At 45.8% G+C, this 20,787-nt stretch overlaps 1 protein-coding gene across 2 annotated transcripts in view; it reads right to left on the bottom strand.

Moving 5' to 3' along the window:
* Window positions 1–20,787, bottom strand: part of LOC142578678 (uncharacterized) — a 49,497-nt gene that overhangs the window by 2,674 nt on the left and 26,036 nt on the right. For both annotated transcript variants that reach the window (XM_075688150.1, XM_075688149.1), the window contains 3 exons: window positions 13,748–13,942; window positions 9,646–9,772; window positions 3,537–3,770 (listed from right to left, as the gene is read on the bottom strand). In XM_075688150.1, coding sequence (XP_075544265.1) covers window positions 3,537–3,770; window positions 9,646–9,772; window positions 13,748–13,942 — 556 coding nt within the window. The remainder of the gene's footprint in view (window positions 1–3,536; window positions 3,771–9,645; window positions 9,773–13,747; window positions 13,943–20,787) is intronic.

Raw genomic sequence — 20,787 nt, 5'->3', positions numbered from 1 at the left:
GAGGCAAAGCCGAAGGGTGGGTCTAAAAATTAATCTGCAGAAAACTAAAGTAATCTTTAACAGCCTCGGAAGAAAACAGCAGTTTACGATAGGTAGTGAGTCACTGGAAGTGGTAAGGGAATACATCTACTTAGGACAGGTAGTGACGGCGGATCCAGATCATGAGACTGAAATTATCAGAAGAATAAGAATGGGCTGGGGTGCGTTTGGCAGGCATTCTCAGATCATGAACAGCAGGTTGCCATTATCCCTCAAGAGAAAAGTTTATAACAGCTGTGTCTTACCAATACTCACGTACGGGGCAGAAGCCTGGAGGCTTACGAAAAGGGTTCTACTTAAATTGAGGACGACTCAACGAGCTATGGAAAGAAGAATGATAGGTGTAACGTTAAGGGATAAGAAAAGAGCAGATTGGGTGAGGGAAGAAACGCGAGTTAATGATATCTTAGTTGAAATCAAGGAAAAGAAATGGCCATGGGCAGGACACATAATGAGGAGGGAAGATAACCGATGGTCATTAAGAGTTACGGAATGGATTCCAAGGGAAGGGAAGCGTAGCAGAGGGCGGCAGAAAGTTAAGTGGGCGGATGAGATTAAGAAGTTTGCAGGGGCAACATGGCCACAATTAGTACATGACCGGGGTAGTTGGAGAAGTATGGGAGAGGCCTTTGCCCTGCAATGGGCAAAACCAGGCTGATGATGATGATGATGATGATGGTAGACTAAGGGCTAGCTCACTTCGCTTAATGTGCTTTGGCACTTGTTGGCTAGACAGTCTAGGGTGTGAACGTGTGAAAACAAGAGTTCTCATGTGAAATATTTCTTGAATGCGCGAATATTCTAAGTAAAAGGCATAAAGAGGAAGAGATGAAGCAGACTGAAAAGAATTTCGCAGGAAAATGATAGGCCGGAAGAAAGGGAAGTAGCAAGGTAGTTAATGGCAGCATTGGACAAAGAGATCGAACTTTTGTAGCAGGAAATCGAACAAGAACAGCAGCTTGAAATGTCTGTGGTAGAATGCAGCGAAAGTGGGAGGAAGCCGCTAGCAGGTTTTTCTCGTGAGCCGAAGAGAATGCTGGTACCTGTGAGGTTAGCAGCACATTTATAACTGAACAGAAAGTGTTATATGCTAACAAGGCCTTAGTGGCAACAGAGGCTGTAGTGAAAGCGACGAGGTGCTGTGCCAACACAGCACTCTAGAGACAGCTAGGCCAGCTGTGAATGAATTGGCACAATTACCGGGCATGGGCGTCGCAGGTATTGTTAACAAGGTTGTTAACAAAGTACAGGGTGCCGCTGACCTGACAGGCACGGGCGCCCATGTGGAGTCAGATCTGTGTGCCAAAGCACATTGTAAGTTGGATGATACAATTGAGAACAGTTCGCAGGAGTGCGAGCTGCACAGCTCAAAAGGAAACAGCTGCACTGTTCAGGTGTCAGCGAATCTGTCCACAAGTCTAGTTAGCCAAAAGAGGGATGATTCAGGCATGAATCATTTGGACTGTACGGGTGAGACAGCGATTGAGACCGACGAGCTGTGTGCCGATGCACAGTGCTAGCTGGACAATGCAGTAGAGGGCAGTTCGCAGTTTTTTATTAAGCGCGCGTGGAAGTACTAGTTAATAATACACACAATTTTTTAGGTTCTTGTGAGTGCGTAAGCTGTGCAAGTTTAGTTTTGCTGTTCTCTTAAGGCATGTCCTGCAAAGACAAAAAGGAAAGAAAACATGTGCATGAGGCGCAAGTATGTGTTGAGTTGTGACCACAGAGCCAGGGTGATTTTGATCACATACCTGGAGAGATGAGGCTGTTCAGTGGGACCAGTACGTGCAATATGTAGTCCGCTGTGATACAGTATGAACGGGCTGTTCGTGAAGTTAGGCTGCATAAGTTAGGTTGAAGCATTGGTTATTTAGGGCCTTTGGTTTAATTCTATGTACACCTTTGCTCCCCTGCAGCATGACAATCATTTTTTGTTGAACTGAGGAGGAATGTGAGTGCTTACTTTGGTGACACAAAATTTTGGGGTCAAAATTTTCAGTTCCCAGTTGAGCAGCTTACTGAAATCTGGTACGGAAAATGGTCTGAAAAATTGAAATTTTGGTGTTAAGCCTGGTGAGTAAACAGCTGATTCCGGGTGTTTGCAAGCTGTGTGGTATTTTGTTACCAGGATTGACTCTACCATGTTAGTTGTGAGATGGTTGGAAGCATTCGGAGTTTGGAGTTGTTGCAAAGAGCGAAGCCATCTTCTTGGTCACCAGCCATTCTCATTCTGACCAGCAATTGTTAGCATTGGCCAGTAAATATTTTCCGAGCCACGGACAAGCTGTTATGATCGGCTAGCATGGGCAGCAACATTTAAGCCTCCTCTGCCTTGCTGGGATAAATCAGCTTTGTGAAGCTAACAGTATGTCCTACCAGCATCGCCCAGACGGCGACGAGGCCTGACATAGACTGTGGCGGGTCAACACTTTAAACACGACAACTATCATCGGATTCTGCAGACGCTGTAACCACCATGAAGGCAAAGGTTCCCAGGTCGCTGCAAGCTGACCGTCACAGAGAGCCGACTAATTGATGCAAAGGGCCGATGCCTTCTGTGGGAACGGCATCAACATCAGGTGCTCACATTGCCATGTAGTTGCGCCACATGTGGGGGCAATCGCGAAACATTGGAGGCAGAGTCAGGTGGAATGATGTGCTGTCATGGGAGGAACTTTGCGAACAATTCAACAATTGTGATTGGCCGAGACACAGTCATCAGGTTCTCTAGTCCAGTCACCTAGGGCAATGAACTGCTTTAAACGTGGACACCTGTGATGCAGTGCTGGTGTGTGCCGACGTGTCCTGATGTGCTCTCCCAAAAAAATGTCTGCTCTGACCTGTAGCTCATGCTACGAGAATGATGCACTGCACTCAGTGCTCAAGCCAGTATGGGTATCCTTTGTTCTGTAATTAAACCCCCCGTTCCGTTTCTCCAACCTGTCGACCTCATATTTTTCATGAAAGAAGCAACCCTCGTCAAGGAGGCTCGAATGACTGCGTGAGCCCGCTTAGCCTCCGTGTGACACCCCTGAAGCGTAAACCCACTACCGGTTACAAGACGCACCGGCACAACAGGCTAGAGAGCGACCCTCTGTGTGAAGCCACACTCCAAGGCCACAACCTCCAAATCCTACAGCGCCAAATGAAAGAGTCCAAGTGCAATGCTAAACCTCGCCAGTGAAAACTGACACTTTTTTTTCTTCATGGCAATGACGATAGCTTGCCAGTACTATTAAAGTTTGGTTTTGTTCTACAATGTAACAAGCATGTGATATTTTAGCACCTTTTTCCACTATAAAGAAGTGAATGCTAGAATTATAGCAAATATAACATCTCAGAAAGAGACTGATCACAAGAATAGGGCCAAAAGGACCTCCACTTTCGACAAACTTGACCTGTGTGCAATCTCAGACAAAGCAAGTCATTAACCTAGTTTCACTCATTAATTTCATTCTGTGTGCCACTGAAAACTGCAAACAAGACAGACTCACCAGCCAGCTCCCTAGATGTGTCTTTGGCTTGCAGGTGCATCCCTATGTTGAGCAAGGAGTCTTCCACATAATCGTCCTCCTTGACATGAGTATGGTCATCTTGTTTCCGATTGCATTCTTCTCGGTGGTATGCATCTCTCGGCTCCCTCCAGTTATGCATCCGGTCATTGTTCATTAAAGAAAATCCACGGCCATGCCTAAGGTTGTCATGCTGGTGGTGAAATCTGTTGTTTTCTGCACAGGAGCAAAGTTCCAACAGTGTATCTTACATGCTGGAAAACTTGTTTTGAATTACGTCTTAACACACTGACAGAGTAGTCTGCACTATGGAGTAAGATGCGACAAAAGCATTGACTTGTCTCTAAAAGCATTGACTTGTGTCAACTTGTGTCTCAGTGAGCCATGCTTTGTGGCAGAAATCATAAATTATCTCCTGCTTGTCATACGCCAAAGTTCACGAGGTATTTCATAAACCTTTAAATGTGTGAAAATATACCATGACAAATGACATGCTCATGGCTGCATTAAACAACCTGATATGGTATATTGGTGTGCCTTTATGAAAGTTACATTTGTTAATAATAAGGTGGCTTTCAATTGAAGCGTTCACATGGCATGCACGTTTGGTGCTAATGCTAACAGCCAGGAAAGGAAGACTGCCTTTGAAAACCACACAAAAGAGAGGACATGACCAGGGGGACAGAAGTGGAATACTGGCAGCGTCCTAGTGCCAAGGCACTAGATGGCTGCACCAAATGCATTACAAAATTTGGAGTTGGTGCCCTTGTCTATCTTATACCTGTGTCACACGGGCACATTTGGAAGGCCTTCCAGTCGACGGCCCACAACTCTATCGACTCAAAGGAGTTGTCGCGCTGCTACATGGTACTTTTGAAAGGCCGTTGAGTGGTTCAGGCATTTCTCGCAAAATTGTGTGGCGCTGCGGATCTTTATTTTCGTTTTCATGTCACGAAAAGTAAAACAACATTATAACCACTTAAAAGTGCTATGGCGGCGGTATGGCGGCAGCCGGCAGCACATGGAGTAGAGGGAGAGCGTACTAGACAACATGAAGGAAGGAATGAACACAAACATGCCGCTGTCGTGAGTATGTGCAGTTCGCACATATCAAGTGGCAAAAATACTTTATTCAATAATTAATAACACTCATATATAGTATTTTTAGAGCATTTTTTGTTTGATTTGTTCTTTCTAACCGTGAGTACGAGTACACTGTGAACGAGAGGGCATGTTTGCGCTGTTTCCGCTTTCGTTGCTCAAAGGCTATCGAGATTTCGATAGAGTTGAGGGGTGCTCCGTTGACTCTATAGACTACTGACTCAGCGGCCTTCGAAACCGCCCGTGTAGCAGCTCAAACTTGACCTTTGAGTCAACTGACTATCGGTTGGAAGGCCTTTCAAACGCCTGTGTGACACGGGTATTACTCTGTGATCTTTAACCAGGCACGCAGTGGTGCCACTAATGAAATGAGATTTGCAACAATTTCTGGCAGAGAAAAATTAAATTTGGAGCAGTTTGGAGCACCTAAACTGCTGGACACATCCTTGGCACTTTCAAAGACTTAAGCGTGACAAGCGCCATTCCAGAAGGTATTTCCTTCTGTAAAACGATGTTGCCCTGCCTATGGTAAACACAAAAAAAGGAAACCCAAGTTTGAGTATCCCTTTAACCCTGAACCACTTTTTATTGAAGAGGAGAAATGCATTTGAAGTGAAAATAGGCCATTTCTGAAATACTTGCTGCAGAAAGTACTTCAATGCATTCAGCAGAAGTGGAGTTATTGGTAATCAAACACCTTCTTCATTGAGCTCCCGTTCCTTCCGTACCAACTTATTTTATTATTTTATTACTTATTAGCTGGCCAGCGATGCAAAACACATTATGTTCAATGGCCGCTGAGTCAGGGATTTGACTTTACTACTTTTAAAACTAAACTACTGTTTAAGCGGGTACGGTTTAACGAGGTTTTACTGTAGTTGGCATGCAAGTCTCAGTGAGTTCAATAATTTTATTTTTATAAAGCGTCTAGTTGGTGTCTACTGTGCGCTTCGGGAAATCTATAATATACTAGCTGTAAAACTCGGTTAGTGCATTGTTGATGCTGATGTTATCACCTTTATCGTAAATTGTTATTCTTTTCTGTTTTTGCACTGAGAGTGGGCTCGACTGTAACATAAAAGGCATTGCTAGAAAATTACAGCCATGGGCGACCGTATGTATGTGAAGTAACATGCATTGACAAAGTTGGACCGTATCCTTGGACGATATCTTTAGGGAAATACTTTCATTATTGTGATATTTTGCGTGACTGCACTGGACACGTCAATGGCTGGAAGTGTTTTTGTACTGTGACAAGATAGCGTGCTTGGCACTGTGCCAAGAATGCCATCGCTCCAAGACACCAATGTGTTTTGCACTAGTCACGAGAATTTGTAGGTACCTCTGAAAGTGACTATTTGAGAGTGCGGTACACCTTCTTTGGCCACTTCTGGAATAAAGTCACTTACTATATACAGTCGACTCCCGATAATTCGAAGCCGCTTAATTGGAATTTTCGGTTAATTAGAAGTGAAGTGCTGCTCCCGTCAGTTTTGCATGTAATCCTATAGAAGAAATTGCTCGATAATTCGAAGTCCTCATCCAGTAATATTGTAAGTCCTCATCCAGTAATATAATTGGAAGTTAATTTTCAGCCGGGATCCTCGAGGTGACCGTCATTCTTTGGTAGAATGTGCAATTTTTCAAGTGTTGCAACAGTTCCGTGCTCCGCGTTGGTGTCATCGCCACCGCAGTCGCCCGCAACGCCATCCTTCTTGGAGCGGCGCGATTATTCATTGCTACGGCTGTCGTGGCCTCCGCGATCAACTCCGGCGGGAGGCGAAGCGGCTCCCGCCGGAGCTGATCGCGAAGGCCACGCGGGTGCCATAGGTGCACGCAGCGCTGCATACTGGCAGTGGCGAGATTGTGCGAGATTAGTCTTGCAGCGTGCGCAGCGTATGTCAGGCGTGTGTTGGTCGAGCGCCTTTGTGCGGGAAGCTCGTAGGCTAGGTTGTTCCACGAGTGATTCGGAATTGACTGTACCTAGTCGCGCAGTTTATAGCCATGGCAAACCGTGGCTCTTATCGCACGCTCGACCTGGCAACGAAAGTCGAGGTTTTGAAGGAAGTTGAGAAGGGAGGTGCCGCCAAACAAGACATAGCGCGGAAGTACGGGATCAAGCTGAACACGCTCTCTAACTACATCAAGAACAAGCGCACAATAATGGATGCATTTAAGAACGACAAGTTCAAGACTTCTCGGAAGCGAATGTGCACCGACGCTTACCCAGAGTTGGAGAAGGCTCTGCTGGTTTGGATTAGGGAGGCCAGGAGCAACAAACTTCCTACCAGTGGAGACATAATCAGCTCCGGCCACGCACGGCAGCGCGCGTGGCCGGAGCTGATTGCGGAGGCCACGCGGGTGCCATAGGTGCATGCAGCGCTGCATACTGGCAGTGGCGAGATTGTGCGAGATTAGTCTTGCAGCGTGCGCAGCGTCCAGAGTTGGAGAAGGGTCTGCTGGTTTGGATTAGGGAGGCCAGGAGCAACAAACTTCCTCTCAGCGGAGACATCGTTGCAATGAAAGCCCGAACACTTGCAGCAATGTTGCGGATCGATGACTTCGTTTCGTCAGATGGATGGCTGACGCGCTTTAAAGATCGCCATGACCTGGTTTTCAAGAGCGTGTGTGGTGAAAAGGCGTCCGTTAACCAGGAAACATGCGCCACGTGGAAGGACGGAAAGTTGCGTGAATATCTCGCCGAATACAGACCGGAAGACATCTTCAATGCAGATGAGACTGCACTCTTCTATCGGCTTCTACTAGAGAAGACCCTGACATTCAAGGACGACGACTGTGCTGGGGGCAAACGCAGCAAGTGTCGGTGCTGATCGCGGCAAACATGACTGGCACGGAACGATGTCGGTTACTTGTGATCGGGAAAGCCGCGAAGCCGAGATGTTTTAAAGGCGTGAAGACGCTGCCTGTGGACTATGAGGCGAACAAAAAAGCGTGGATGACGGCCGAAATCTTCAAGAGCTGGATAAGCAAATTGGACCGCAAGTTTGCTGCTTCGAACCGCAAGGTGTTGTTCCTTGTCGATCACTGCAGTCCTCATGTGAATGTGCCAGCCTTGAGTGCAATATGCCTTGCATTTTTGCCTGCAAACACAACGGCTGTTTTGCAGCCAATGGACCAAGGCATCATCAAGAATGTTAAAGTCCTGTACAGGCGGCACCTCCTCGACCGCATGATTTTGTGTATGGATAGCTCCACAAAGTACGAGGTGAGCCTGCTTAGTGCCATCCACATGTTGGCGCGAGCATGGGATCGAGTGAAGCAAGAAACAATCGCAAACTGTTTCAGGGCTTGCGGTTTTGTGGCAGCTTCTTCGGAGGATGCCTCTGAAATTTCAGCGGAGGAAGCGTCAACAAGCGAGCTTGACGGCACTGATTTTGGTGATGCTCTCGGGGACGTCAATTTTGAAGATTACGTCGCCGTAGACAAGGCGGTCGAAAGGTGCGGTGCGCTGACGGATAGCGAAATTGTAGAGATTATTCGGCCCCAGGAAGCGACGATGACGTTGAAGGCGAGCCGCAACCTAAGGCTGCCGATGTAGCTGCGGGCCTTGCTCTTGCGGAGCGCTTCTTTGCCGCTGAAGGTAACGCGGAAGAAGTGTTCCGCCACATCTACAGCCTGCAGAACTTGCTTTCAGCAGCGTGATTCGGCAAAAAGAAGCAAAGCAAGATGACCGACTATTTTTCTTAGAGAAAATACTAGATTTCGCCACAAATAAAGTGCTGTATTTTGTGTTTTGTGCTTAATTGGAAGTTCGTTTAATTCAAAGTTTTTTGCGGTCCCCGTGAACTTCGTATTAACGGGAGTCGACTGTAGACTCGTGTAAGGCCCGCACCTTCTGCTCATAATACTGGTGAGGTGCGGCCCTTACGTGGAACTGAAGAACCTTTTTGTCGAAATGGTGCTGTTGCAGCCTGGACTTGTCCGCACCCCGGATCGCTGGACGTACCATTGCAACAAAGATCAACGCGCAGCTCTCGCCATCTAGTAGCGGCATGCGGAAGCACGCAGCAAGCGAAAATTCGCCAATAAGCGCACGTCAATGGGGTGCCAAACGCAACTGCTTCTCTGTTGAAATGAACCCAAACATATTGAATCTGAAAGGGATCACAAAAAAGTTCGATAGACAGGTAAATCAATATATAAAATAAAAATTTTAGACAAAAATTTTCAAGGGAGATTTTTACAGCTGTTCGTTATACACAATAATTTGTTATATGTGGGTTCGATATATCCGAGTTCGATGGTATTTTTTTCCAAATTTTCGGCAGCTAGGGGTGTGCCCCTTACAGGGGTGCACCTTTACTCGAGTATAAATGGTATTTTTGGGCGAATCCAGTATTATAGACTCCCGATTAGTATTCGGACTTTTTTCACGTCGAGTTCGAATTATCGGTCGGCAATATAGCAGACACTGCTTCATACCGTATAAGCAGCAGCCGCTGCTTATCCTTGTCCAGGCTAACAGGTTTTGTCACATTTTAGCAGACCTACATAGCTGTGCTACTTTTTCAGCACGCTGGCCACGGCTTGCAGACGCTTTTATGGCGCCCCAGAGAGGGTGCTGTCAGGCAAGCTGGGTGAAATGCGAGGAGATTGAACAGTGCTGCCAGAGCGATTGCGTGGGAACAGAAAGTATATAAGAGGCTATGGTGTTCCATTCCGGTGTCTGCAACACACACGCACATACCCTCACCTTCCAAGGGAAATTGTTGCACATGAGAGCTGCGCCCACAGGGTGTGACCATGCACACGAGAACCATGATCACAGGGTTAAGATAAATTATAAAGCTATGTTGAGTCATCCTTTAAAATAAATGGTTTCTGTAAGGCAGCACTCTCTCCCTTGGTCCTTTCTCTAGGACATGGCTCGCAGCAAAACGTTCTAATTAAAACACACATACATACACTGGGTAAGTGGTACTATAATGGTGGCATACATCACAGTCAACAGGCAGATCATTCTGCTTACCTCTCCTGCCATTAGGTCCGTATTCTTTGGAGCAGTCCTTGTCATAGTTGCTAGAGTGCCTCTGTGGTGCCGAGCGATTAGCACCAAGCTTGAGAGCATCTCTGAAGCCCATCGGCAAAATGTGATCCTGTGCACAAATAATTCCTGTAGTCAGAGAGACCATATCACTGGACATGATATAGCAATGACAAATGCCTAGGTAGGACTATAACAAATTATAACACACTTTTTATAGTGTGTGTGCGTGCATGTATGTGCATGTGCGCACATTGTGTGTGCGTGCGTGTGTGTGTGTGTGTGGTTATGTAGAGTTTTTACACCACGCAAAGACAAACTCCCCGGACATGAATGCTGTAACAAGGATGTGCATTTCTGAATTGGTGAAACAACAATTTGCTTTATCTTCTGACAAAACTTTTTCATTGCTAAGGCATGTGGCCACTTCGCATGAAATTATGCTATCATCCCTATGCTATATTTAGAAATAATGCCTATTAAAGAAAAACTAAAATTTCGTTTACGAACTGATGCACTTGTATAACGTATGTTGATAACCTAGCTGGTATATGACTTGGAAAAACAAACAGTACTGAAAACGGGGCCAAACAAAAACAAAAAAGCGCACTATCGTGTATCTTCTTGTTTGCAGGCCAGAGTTATTTCATCCCAGGTAACAGCGGAGATCACTGTCATTTTCCAGCCAGATCGTCTAGTGAGTGGCATGGCTACAGCTACGTACAGAAGAGGGTAGGCACTATTTTGCATGTCACCTATCACTTAATCGATAAAGCGTTGTTCACAATCTCCAAGAGGTTTGAGCATTATCATTGGCTCACTTGGCACATCGCATCGTGGCAGAAGTATTAAACTTTAATTGTATTATGGGGTTGTGCATGCCAGAACCACAATCGGATTATGAGGCATGTGGTAGTGGTAGACTCTGCATTAATTGACACCTTGGTATTCTTTAATGTGTCCCTAACTCTAGGTGCACTAGTGTTTTTCATTTCACCCCCATCGAAAGGTGGCTTCCACAGTCGAGATCAAACCCGCAATCTCGAGCAATTTCATAGCTGCAGTGCTACAGCAGTGGGCACAAAAGTGTTGATTTGATGTGCGATCACTTCCATAGTGTAGCCTAGAGCCTATGGTGCACTTTAATGCAGCTTTGCTTTTGCATGCCCTGCACAAGTTGTCCGCTGGTTTATTTTTCGGAAATAGCAGAAATGCGCCGTGCCGTACGATGAACTTAAATTTATTCAGTTTGTCTGCAACCACTGTCGTTTCATAAAAGTATCCATTTCCTAGCCATCCCACGTCGCTTTCTCCCCTTCCCAGCCTTCTTCCATGCATGCAAGTTGTGAGCGAAGAGTGCCAAGGCTGTTATTCACTCGTTTCGTGGCTGCGTCGGTTCTTCCTATTTTCTGCCTCCCTACCATTTTATATACTTCCCCTCTGGACAGTTGCACGTTAGTAGAAAGGTATGAGCTGCTGCAGTGCTTTCGTGCAGGGGGGTCAGACAGCAACAGCAGCAGTGAGAAAGTCGAAGGAAGAGAAAAAGAATGCTTCGCTTTAAAAAAGGGTAAGGGGGGTTGGGGGAGGGGCTTACTATTCCTATCTTAGACAAGCAAGTCGCATTACTTTCGGAATGCTTTTCTTCCACGCAGCGTGGTTGACGATTCGGTGATGTACCAGAAATGAGAAGCTCTTCGATGACACAAAGGCCTGGTGGGGAGTAACAACGGCCCCAAGTTTACCTGTGTGTGCAATTTTTAGCACCGATTCCCCTCAGCAGCTTTGATTAACACGATCCGGAATGAGATAGAGGCATGCCACGAGTGGGGCCGCAATGTTCTGTACATGGGAGATGGTACCCATGAGAACCTCCCCACCCCCCCTCTTTTCGGACCACCACTAGCCCTTACCTTGCTTTCACATTCAAGCTTTCTCTTTCATCCATGTCACTCTTTCGGAGCCCACCTCCTGAAATTTTCTAGGGGGAGGGGGGGGGGCGTTGAACCGCCGTGGCTATGCCAATGCTTTCTGTAATAGAGCTAATCCTCAACATAACGAAGTTGATAAAATCAGCAATTTGCTTCATTACGTCAACATATCTTTATATTGAAATTCAACCTCTCATGCAAATACATACAGTCACTGATAGAATTTTCTTATACGGAAGGGGCCACAAAATTTTGCGAATTATCGGGCAATCAGAAAAAGCAAACTTGAATTAGAAAAAAATTCATTTTATTGAATTTGACAGTCAGCAATGAAAGATACCATAATCTTGTGCATATAATCCGCACCAAAAATGCAATGCGTTTAACAGTAAAGTCAGGTTCCGACTATGCAGAGTAGCAGGCCAGAGCATGCTAGCTCAGGCTCAGACTTTATAATAAATTACCTCTCCACCTCCTTGGGTTGCAAGTTAGTATACGCAAATTTTGCCTTGAAGAGTGGTTTCATGGCAGCGCATGCCACACTGCCATGAAGCCACACCTTAAGGCAAGGTTCTCCGCTGTTTAAAGTTTTGCCATCGCCTGGGGAACCCCACGCTCTTGCCACCCCTGCGTGTTGAGGCTCCCTTCTCCCCACCTTCATGGTTGCCGATTCTCCTCCTCTTTACTGGTTGTCATTTTGCATTTATTAGCAAATTGAGTGTGCGGCGCTGGCAAACTCATACGTCACCATTCCGGCAGCACTCCCTCAGTCCAAGCGAAGTGCTTCGCGATAGTTGGCGAGCCAATCACTATTTGGCTTTTCAGCTGAGTTGCATTTGCTCCTTTATTATTGCCCATGCGAGGGCTGCTCTATCTGCTCTATCTGCTCTTTTATCCACTGTTGTGTGAATGCTAGCTGCGAAGTTGAAGTGATTCCATTCACATCATATATCGCCTGACTGATTCACCCGCGAGAATGTATCCCATGTGAACCCAGCTTGATCAGCATCGCCGAAGAATGCGGAAACAGAGCCAATAGCCAAAGATACGCCATGGACGAGTTATGAATCCGCAAATGGACACTGTTTTTGCAAAGATTTGAGCGTTGTTGTATGCAGTTCTTTCAGCGGATTATGCACATGGATATTTTTATTTTCTTTCTGGGCTCTTGTAATTGAGGGTGTGGGTTATACATGAGAAAATGCGACACTGTTCCATGCTGTGTTGACAAGATCTTCACACTGGCAGCACGAAGCAACGCCAGCCATGCTTTCACGCCCTCCGCCCCCACGACAACTAGTGTCGCCCACAATGGGTCTACGCTATTGTGAAAATCATCGGCAGTGGGGAGCAAATGCTTCGTCTGTGTCGCATTTCAACGTGTCTCCGAAACTCCAAGATTATGCAACCTACTGTACTAAAAGTGCGGGAAGACAGTGTGCATGATGCAACACCATCTTGGCATGCCCAGTCTATGCATGTGTGGCAGATGCCCTCTAAGACAGGGCGCGCTAGCGGAGTATGCAGTCAACTACGGTGGCAGCCATATCCAGGCATGGCCACACTAGAAAAGGAGATGCGCACCAACCTGGCTGGCCTCATTTCGTACCACCAAGGTGAAGATATCTTCGACGCAGAACGAAGCCGTATCTTTCGTCGCCGACTCTCAAGTTCAACAAAATGAATTTTTCCCCCCATTCAAATTTGCTTTTTTCGATTACCTGATAATTAGAAAAATTTTGTGGCCCCTTCCGCATAAGAAAGATCTATCGGTGACTGTAGTTATTTGCATGACAGGTGAAATTTCAACATAATGAAATTTTAATCTAACAAACGCAATTGCCGATTTTACTGACTTCGTTATATCGAGTTTTAACTGCAATTCACTTTCTCACACCTGTAGAAAGGAAAACGAAGTACTGTTCATGAGAGGGTGTCGCATGTGTTGTTTTTGTCTTTTTAAAATAAATGGCAGAGCAGGGTCCGTTGCACTGACTGCCATTCCTGCATATTGTCCTTCACCATTCCCGATGCCTGGTCAACCCAGACAATAGTCACGGATAAATGGGGAAGGCTGAGGTGCTTTTCCCCATGTATTACTAATAATTGCACTCGTGTGAATCAGCTAGGGATTCAAACATGCTGGGCCGTTAACGTACCGGTGGCAAGCATCGCAGTTCCTCTTCACTGCAGTCTCGATCTAGGCCAAGAAAAAACTGCACACCCAGGTGGAATTTCTGCAGCATCTGCTTGAGGCAAGCATGTGCGAGCTCTCCAAGGTACACCACGTCCTTCGCCAGGGCATCAATTTGACGCAGGGAGAGCGGCCGCTGCCCCCAGGCACATACTTCATCCTGCATACAATGGCAGCAAAGTTGGAGAGGAACACTAAATCGAGCTGTAAGCTAGTCTCTCAAACCTTGGTCTGCTGATTAAGCCAGATTCAGAGGACAGACCAAACCACGGCATGAACATACGTATCATGGGATCATATGTCAACAGTTGCCACGGCGCTCACATGGCCCACATGAAGTGATTCTGCCAAGTCAAATCCGCGTGAAGATTTTCGTTTATAAATATGAAAATAATGATGGCATTATACCTTAGTTTGGCAATGGGCGTCTTCAGTTTAAAGGGACACTAAAGGTTACTATTAAGTGAATGTGGACTGTTGAAATACCATCCCAGAAACCTCGAAACCCTTGTTTCGTGCCAAGGAGAGACTTATTTTAAGAGAAAATGCGTTCTGAAGCAGCCGTGTATCTCTAGCGCAGTTCAAATCACCCGCCCTCCGATCGAGGAGTACTGACATCATGGTCTCATAGTGACGTTACGCCATCGGTGAGTAGAACGGCGTCCGCAGGCGGCGCTACGGCTTTTCTGCGCAAAACGCAAACGCGCGGCCAGAAACAGAGCCAAGACAGAGCCGACAGCAGAGCGAAAGCGGGAGTATGGTGGCTAGCGAAAGGAGAAACGCGCGACCATAAGCTGGTACTTTATTCTATGACGCAAACTTCGACGCTCGTCACAATGGACCCTGACAACGACAGATTGGCTCGCGATGCTGGGCTCAACTTCAGCGATTTGAGCACTGACGAGCGCGACATGCTGCTGAGAGCTCGCGCTGCCGGCGTCGTTGCGTACTACGACGACGGCCTCGACACCGGCTCTCCGGAGCGGGAAAGCAACAAGGGCTTCCCACGACATCACAAGGACGTGGCATTCTCACTGCTTGTTCGAAATGAAAGTTTCGCGAGCCAGCAGAACCCGCACAGCACGACGCGATAACGAAACTACTGAAACTCCAAAGCGTGCGCGGCGCAGAGTCAAGCGAAAACGAAACCTTTCGACCACCCATACCACTGAAGGGTAACGTCAAAATGTTATTTTTTCTTAGAATCGAATAGACGTAGACAAGTAGCATTTTCTTCCGTCTTATAATCGAATGAAATGATATTTTTAATACGAGTAGTTGAGTATTAGTAACACAAATTATGAGGAGTGCTTTCATCATCGGGCTAGTAGCGGAATGTCGCTGGGGGGTCTCAAATCGTGTCATGCATTTACCTCGACTTCTCGGTTACTAAAGCTCTGTTCGCGATTAGATTGACGCCTTAGACGTTCTAGAACATTGCTCTACCACTTTAACTTGACTTTCTGGTAACCTTTAGTGTCCCTTTAAGGAGAGACCCAGGTCTTTGGGAACAAAAATCGGCCCAAAATTTCAATCTAACATTTTTAATTTCCACGTTCCTTACGCATTTACGCACCTATCTTCGAAATTTGGTTACAAAATACCGCATATTTCTTCCGTTATTGTGACCTAAAGATGAGAGTCCACAAGCGTTGCCCTTTAAATTGGTGATAAATCTTGCCCGATTTTCGCCGAGCATAACTGATAACTACACGCTCTACCAGTGCCAATTTGGTATAATTCGAAAGCTCATGTTTCTGGCTTTTTTTATTCGTCGGTCAGCAACATTGCCTGTTCTGCGGTCACGAAAAAACAACAGCAAGAAAATGCGCCATGCATGCTACTATCAGCCTGTTTGAGCACATGATCAAGATAGTGAGCAGTGATTGGCTTAAAGGACCACGAGCGCTCAAACGATGACAACAGCCACCATTTTGTCTTAGTCTCGTGAGCGCAATGCTGGATATGCAGCAGGTCCAACAAATTTTTATTCCGGGAATTGTTACGGGTGGAAACGTGCAAGAAACTTCCGAAAGCAATTCCGTCACAGTCGGCACAGGGTATCCTGCAGCTCGCTGCTGAAGTACCGCCGCCGAACGACTATGCCTCAACTGCTCTGCTGGATCATGCATCTCCACACGCCTGTTCTACTCATGTAAGAATTGACAGGGCTGTCGTAACTGAAGAGGAAGTGGATAAGATAACAGAAATCAGCAAGCTACGTTTGACAAGATTGTATCTACACCGGCCACAGAGCCCGACCACTGATAGTGCAACAGCTTTGGCCGCGGAGCACGCTGCTTCATACGTTGTTGTCGAACTTGCAGCAGTGAACAATCTTCTCGGCGTTTTCTTGTGCTATACTTGCAGCGATTCTGCGAAGCTAGTGTGGAACAATCAGGATTACGGTCTCTCAAGAAAACTGACTGTGGTTTACAAGATCCACAGTGAAGTTGCGTAGGGATGGAGCTCACTGCGAGAATATTTAGGGCCCGAAAACATGTAACCATTTCGAACTAAACATACTCGCAGTGCATGCTATATTGTCAACCGGCAACGACCAAACGGCCATGAATAATAGCTGGTGCTTACTGATGACTTTTGGTGCAGTTCTCTTTTTTCAAACTTTCTTTGAATATAGTTGCGAAATCTTTTTTTTGTTGTTTTCTCAAAACCACAATTTTGATGATGATGCCATATTTCTGGCACACTATGTCTGCTTTTGCTTGCGCTATCACTGTAATTCCCCACCCTTTTTTTTATCAGAAAGGCAAAGCTGTGCAGAGTAGAGTGCAAATTTACGAAATAATGCTGTTGCATTTATTAGAAAATTCTTAAAAAGTGTTTATGTTTAGCAGTTAGATGTTCCCATTTGATATAGAATTGGGTTACAACACCATTCTTGCTAATTTGCAATCTTTGTTAGTTTCACATCATTTTGTTTGTCAATTATTATTATGCCTGATATAGCAGTTTGGTAAATAGCTCACCTCCAAGCAAATTATGCAATAAAGCTGGATTTCTTCAATTTCTGTAAATTTATTTATTCTGCGAGAAAACTTGGTGTATATTTAAAACTTGAAATACATAAACTCAGCAAGTTTAAAGGGACCCTGAAACGATCTTGACGATTTTCTACAAACGTACTGAGTCGTTAGAGTAGGCCCTTCTGATCATTAATTGAAGCATCTGAGTGCTTTGCCTAAAGCATGTCATTTATTATAAGGTTTTGAAAATGCACATCGCTGCCGATCGCAGCACACTGCGCGGCGAAATTTTAAGCCACCCTTACCCATATGATGCAAATCACCTATATGACATCAGTGGGGCGAGCTATCCGATTGGCTAACCAGGGCGCGTGATCGATGATTTTTCCAACTTTATGGTAAACAAATGATGTTCGTAATAGTTGGAATGTTAGTTAATTTGTTTTTATAAAAAGAAAGTAACATAAAAGGAACGCACAAGAACAATTTTTCAGCACACTTAAGCACTTCCGGCACACAGCAAGTGTCGTCTGCGTGTGTTACAACATGCTCAGTCTTTGACGAGAACTCTGCCGTCAGTGTCGGTCTGTCTTTTCGCGAGCGCTATGATTCGACTTTATTGCGTTGTGGACTGCAAATGTAGCGACTGGCAATATGTCAAGCTGCGACATCGTGTCCCTCTGCAAGCCAGTAGATGAGCGGACTGGCTGCAGCGCATCGGACTGCCGCTATCCGATCGGCGCCAGGATTTGTGCGATTGCGGCCGTCACTTTACACCGGAAGATTACTAACGCAATAGCATTTCGCGAGTCCGGTATTAGGGTAAACGCAAGCGCAAGGGGACAGGACCTGGCCGTGTCCCCTTGAGTGTCGTTACATGGGATGAATAGAAGCGCAAATGTGAAAGGTCTGCACGGTGCAGCCACCTGGTGGCATAGAGCTCAACCAGACACAGTAGCAGTAACAAAATGTATTCTTTGCTGCTGGTGTAAATTTTTCACAGGAGTGTAGTTAACACGTTGTTTTTGTTAATGTTTAAAATGTTCTACACTTGGTTAGAGCAATATTAGCTCTTTCTTTGGCTGGTTAAGCTTTGCACCAACGGGTGGCTGGACCGTGGAGACCGGTCAGGCAGCTCATGTACGTCTACGCTAAACTTCCTTCATCAGCTTGAGTTTATGCCTCCACCATTCCGTCGAAACGTTACCGGAATACCAGACACGTTCGGCACTGCGACAGAATGCTCGCAACGCACGCTGCGTCGATAGCTCTCACTTGGGGTCGACGGCCAAGCGGCTAGCGGAGAGGCTTCGCGTTGGCGGGCTCCAAAACAAGCGGAAGTGGACGATGTGATGTCACATCGTGACGCAGAACCAGTGACGGCGGAGCTAAGCCCCGATCGCTCGGCAAACGAGTTGAGGAGGAAAAGCATGGCTAGGGAGGAGGGTAACTTGTAATCGCTTGTAGCTCCATTAATACGTAACGCTTCACTTGAATTGTGGTGCGAATGTTCTACTTAAGCTGTAACCCTACGCGTCTACAAAATTTGTCTGAACCATTTCAGGGGCCCTTTAATCGAAATCAACCAAGTATTAAAGAAAAATGTTTTCAAGCACCGGGTCTTCCCTTAAAAGCCACTTATTGAATTGAGAAGCGTGCAACGAAAATGCATGGCTTGTGCTGTTAACTGGATGGCCACAAGTGAAAGAGGACAGCGTTCCATGCATTTACACCAGTGCTCATTCTTTGGTGATCAAAAGTAGGTTTGATTGTCCGCTTTGTTGGCCGTTTCCCGTCATGTGAATTCTAGCCGCAAAGTGATCCAATGTATGTTGTGTCATGTGGCTGATTTGTCCACAACCACATTCGTCGTGTGTATCCAGGTTTTGTAAAGAAAATGAAGGACAAACTTCCCTTTTCTTTTAAGCTTTGGATGCAATCCATGCTGTCCGTGATGACAAAGATTTCGCTGTGCTTTTACATATTTAACCAGGGTGAATGGAAAAAGCTCCTGAAGACCCTTTGCATACTCTATAATGCTATGTGATCCTCATTCATTAACAAGTGCTAGCCCCAAAAAGGAAATCAAAATCCAGGATGTCATGAAAAGATGGTGCACAAAGCTGGAGGTGGCAGCACCACCCATCTTCTGTTTCTACATTCTTTTCGATCTTCTACTGTTCCAGAAGAGAGGTCAGCCTGACACATATTCTGAATGTGCTATAATCTAACTTTATCTACTACATTCGAACTCATTTATAACAAACTTGATAGTCCCGTGAAAAGTGGTTGTTGTATTGTTAGTTATACATATGTGGAATCACCCTTGAAAGCATGCGGAAATTAGCAACACTGTAGCAGGCGTCAGCAGTTATGATTCGACTCAGGATGAAGTTTATGAAGACACCCCTTTGGTCCAAAAATAAGATTTTCAGTACTTCATTCTTTTTCCCAGCACTTTTCCGCATCTAACTGCAAGTTTACCAAAGATAAATGAGGTGGTGTAGCCCCTTCTAAACGGTGCCCGGCCGGTTCTAATCACCTGCCATTTCGAAGTTACGACCGCATCTACCGCCATTTTTTCAACAATTTCTGAAATATTTTACTATCAGCGAGAAACGAGTTAATTATGCGTACAATAGTGAAGCGTTCTAGTTGGCTGGAGGCAGAAAATACAACGGCATGCCGACATTTTGCTATGATCTTAGTGTTATGGCTGCAGCATCGGCTACGTGCGTGAAGAGCCACGATGTTTTTTGTTGTTTCTTTAATGCCATTTTGATCAAAAAAGTGTGAATCTCCACAGATATAATGCCACTGCAAACCATCAACAGCAACGTGAATGAAGAGTCAACAAACTGTAACCACCGATTCTATGGAACTTTGTACAGCAGTGGCGTATTGTGCTGCGTTTGCACCAACTCGTGCTGCGTGCATACAGTCGATCCCAGATATATCGAACTCGAAGTAGATCGCGAAATAGTTCGAGATATCGATAATTCAAAATATAAAATATGCATGTCAAAAGCTTTTCTAACAACTCCACACATCTCAAGGCAGTTTTCCGATGTCGTGACTAACGGGAACTTACCGACCTGTGCCTCCAAGGCACATAAAAAAAAAAAAAAAAAAAAACGCAGCGCGATGACCAGAGCACTTTATTTCGGAAGAAAAAAATCTGTGACCTTTGCTTGCTTTTTCTTCTGCACCATCAAGTTCATTAAGCTGTCCTCAAGCTTGTTACTATATTTACAATATATATACAGGATGAGTCAGAGTAGTTAAGATGGCTGTCCACCAACAACACGCAGCAGCCAACGTCTCCCAATCTTCTTCCTCCTCTCTCTCTTCTTTCATCCTTCCGTAACAATATTGATGCAAAGTGGAGCAAATGACCTAGGAAGTTAACCAGCAAGTATGAGACCTGTATGGTGAGCAACATGGCAATAAAGAACATCAAGCGGAAAGTCAGCGGCTGAGATAATCTCATGGGTGGCGGCAATGGAACAGAAACCTGCTATGAGTAACTAATTGAGGAAAAATGAAATCAGGAAAGAAACAATTTATGTTAGCTTAAAGGGAAGCTCATTACTTTTCGAAGCGAGATCAGGTGTTGACAGTGTCCAATTGAGAAAGGCCAGCTCCTTCCATTGTGCCACAACAGCGGCGAATGACGCTGAAAGCTGATGCAAGTTCAGGTGCAGTGCATGGTGGTTGGTCCTCTTCGTCGGAACCTTCGCCGCTGCTCTAGTCTGCGCCCTCGTTACCCATGATGTCAGCCACAATCTCCGCATCAGCGCAATCCTCTAAAGCTTGCACGCCGTCGTCAGCGCCGACGAAATCACGTGCTGTAACGCCGCCTCGGATGGTGCCTTCTCGACCTTGTCAAAGGTTGGGACGCGCACACGACACGCTCCTGGACTGCACAGGATTCAGCTTAACATCGGCTTTGTTCTTGAGGATCATACTCAGGGTGTTGCGAGGAATTCCGAACGCTGCGACGACCGACGACTTTTTC

This window comes from Dermacentor variabilis, chromosome 4 (genome assembly GCF_050947875.1).
Source record: "Dermacentor variabilis isolate Ectoservices chromosome 4, ASM5094787v1, whole genome shotgun sequence".
Classification (NCBI taxonomy): domain Eukaryota; kingdom Metazoa; phylum Arthropoda; class Arachnida; order Ixodida; family Ixodidae; genus Dermacentor; species Dermacentor variabilis.
This window is presented reverse-complemented; position numbering and strand designations above follow the sequence as displayed.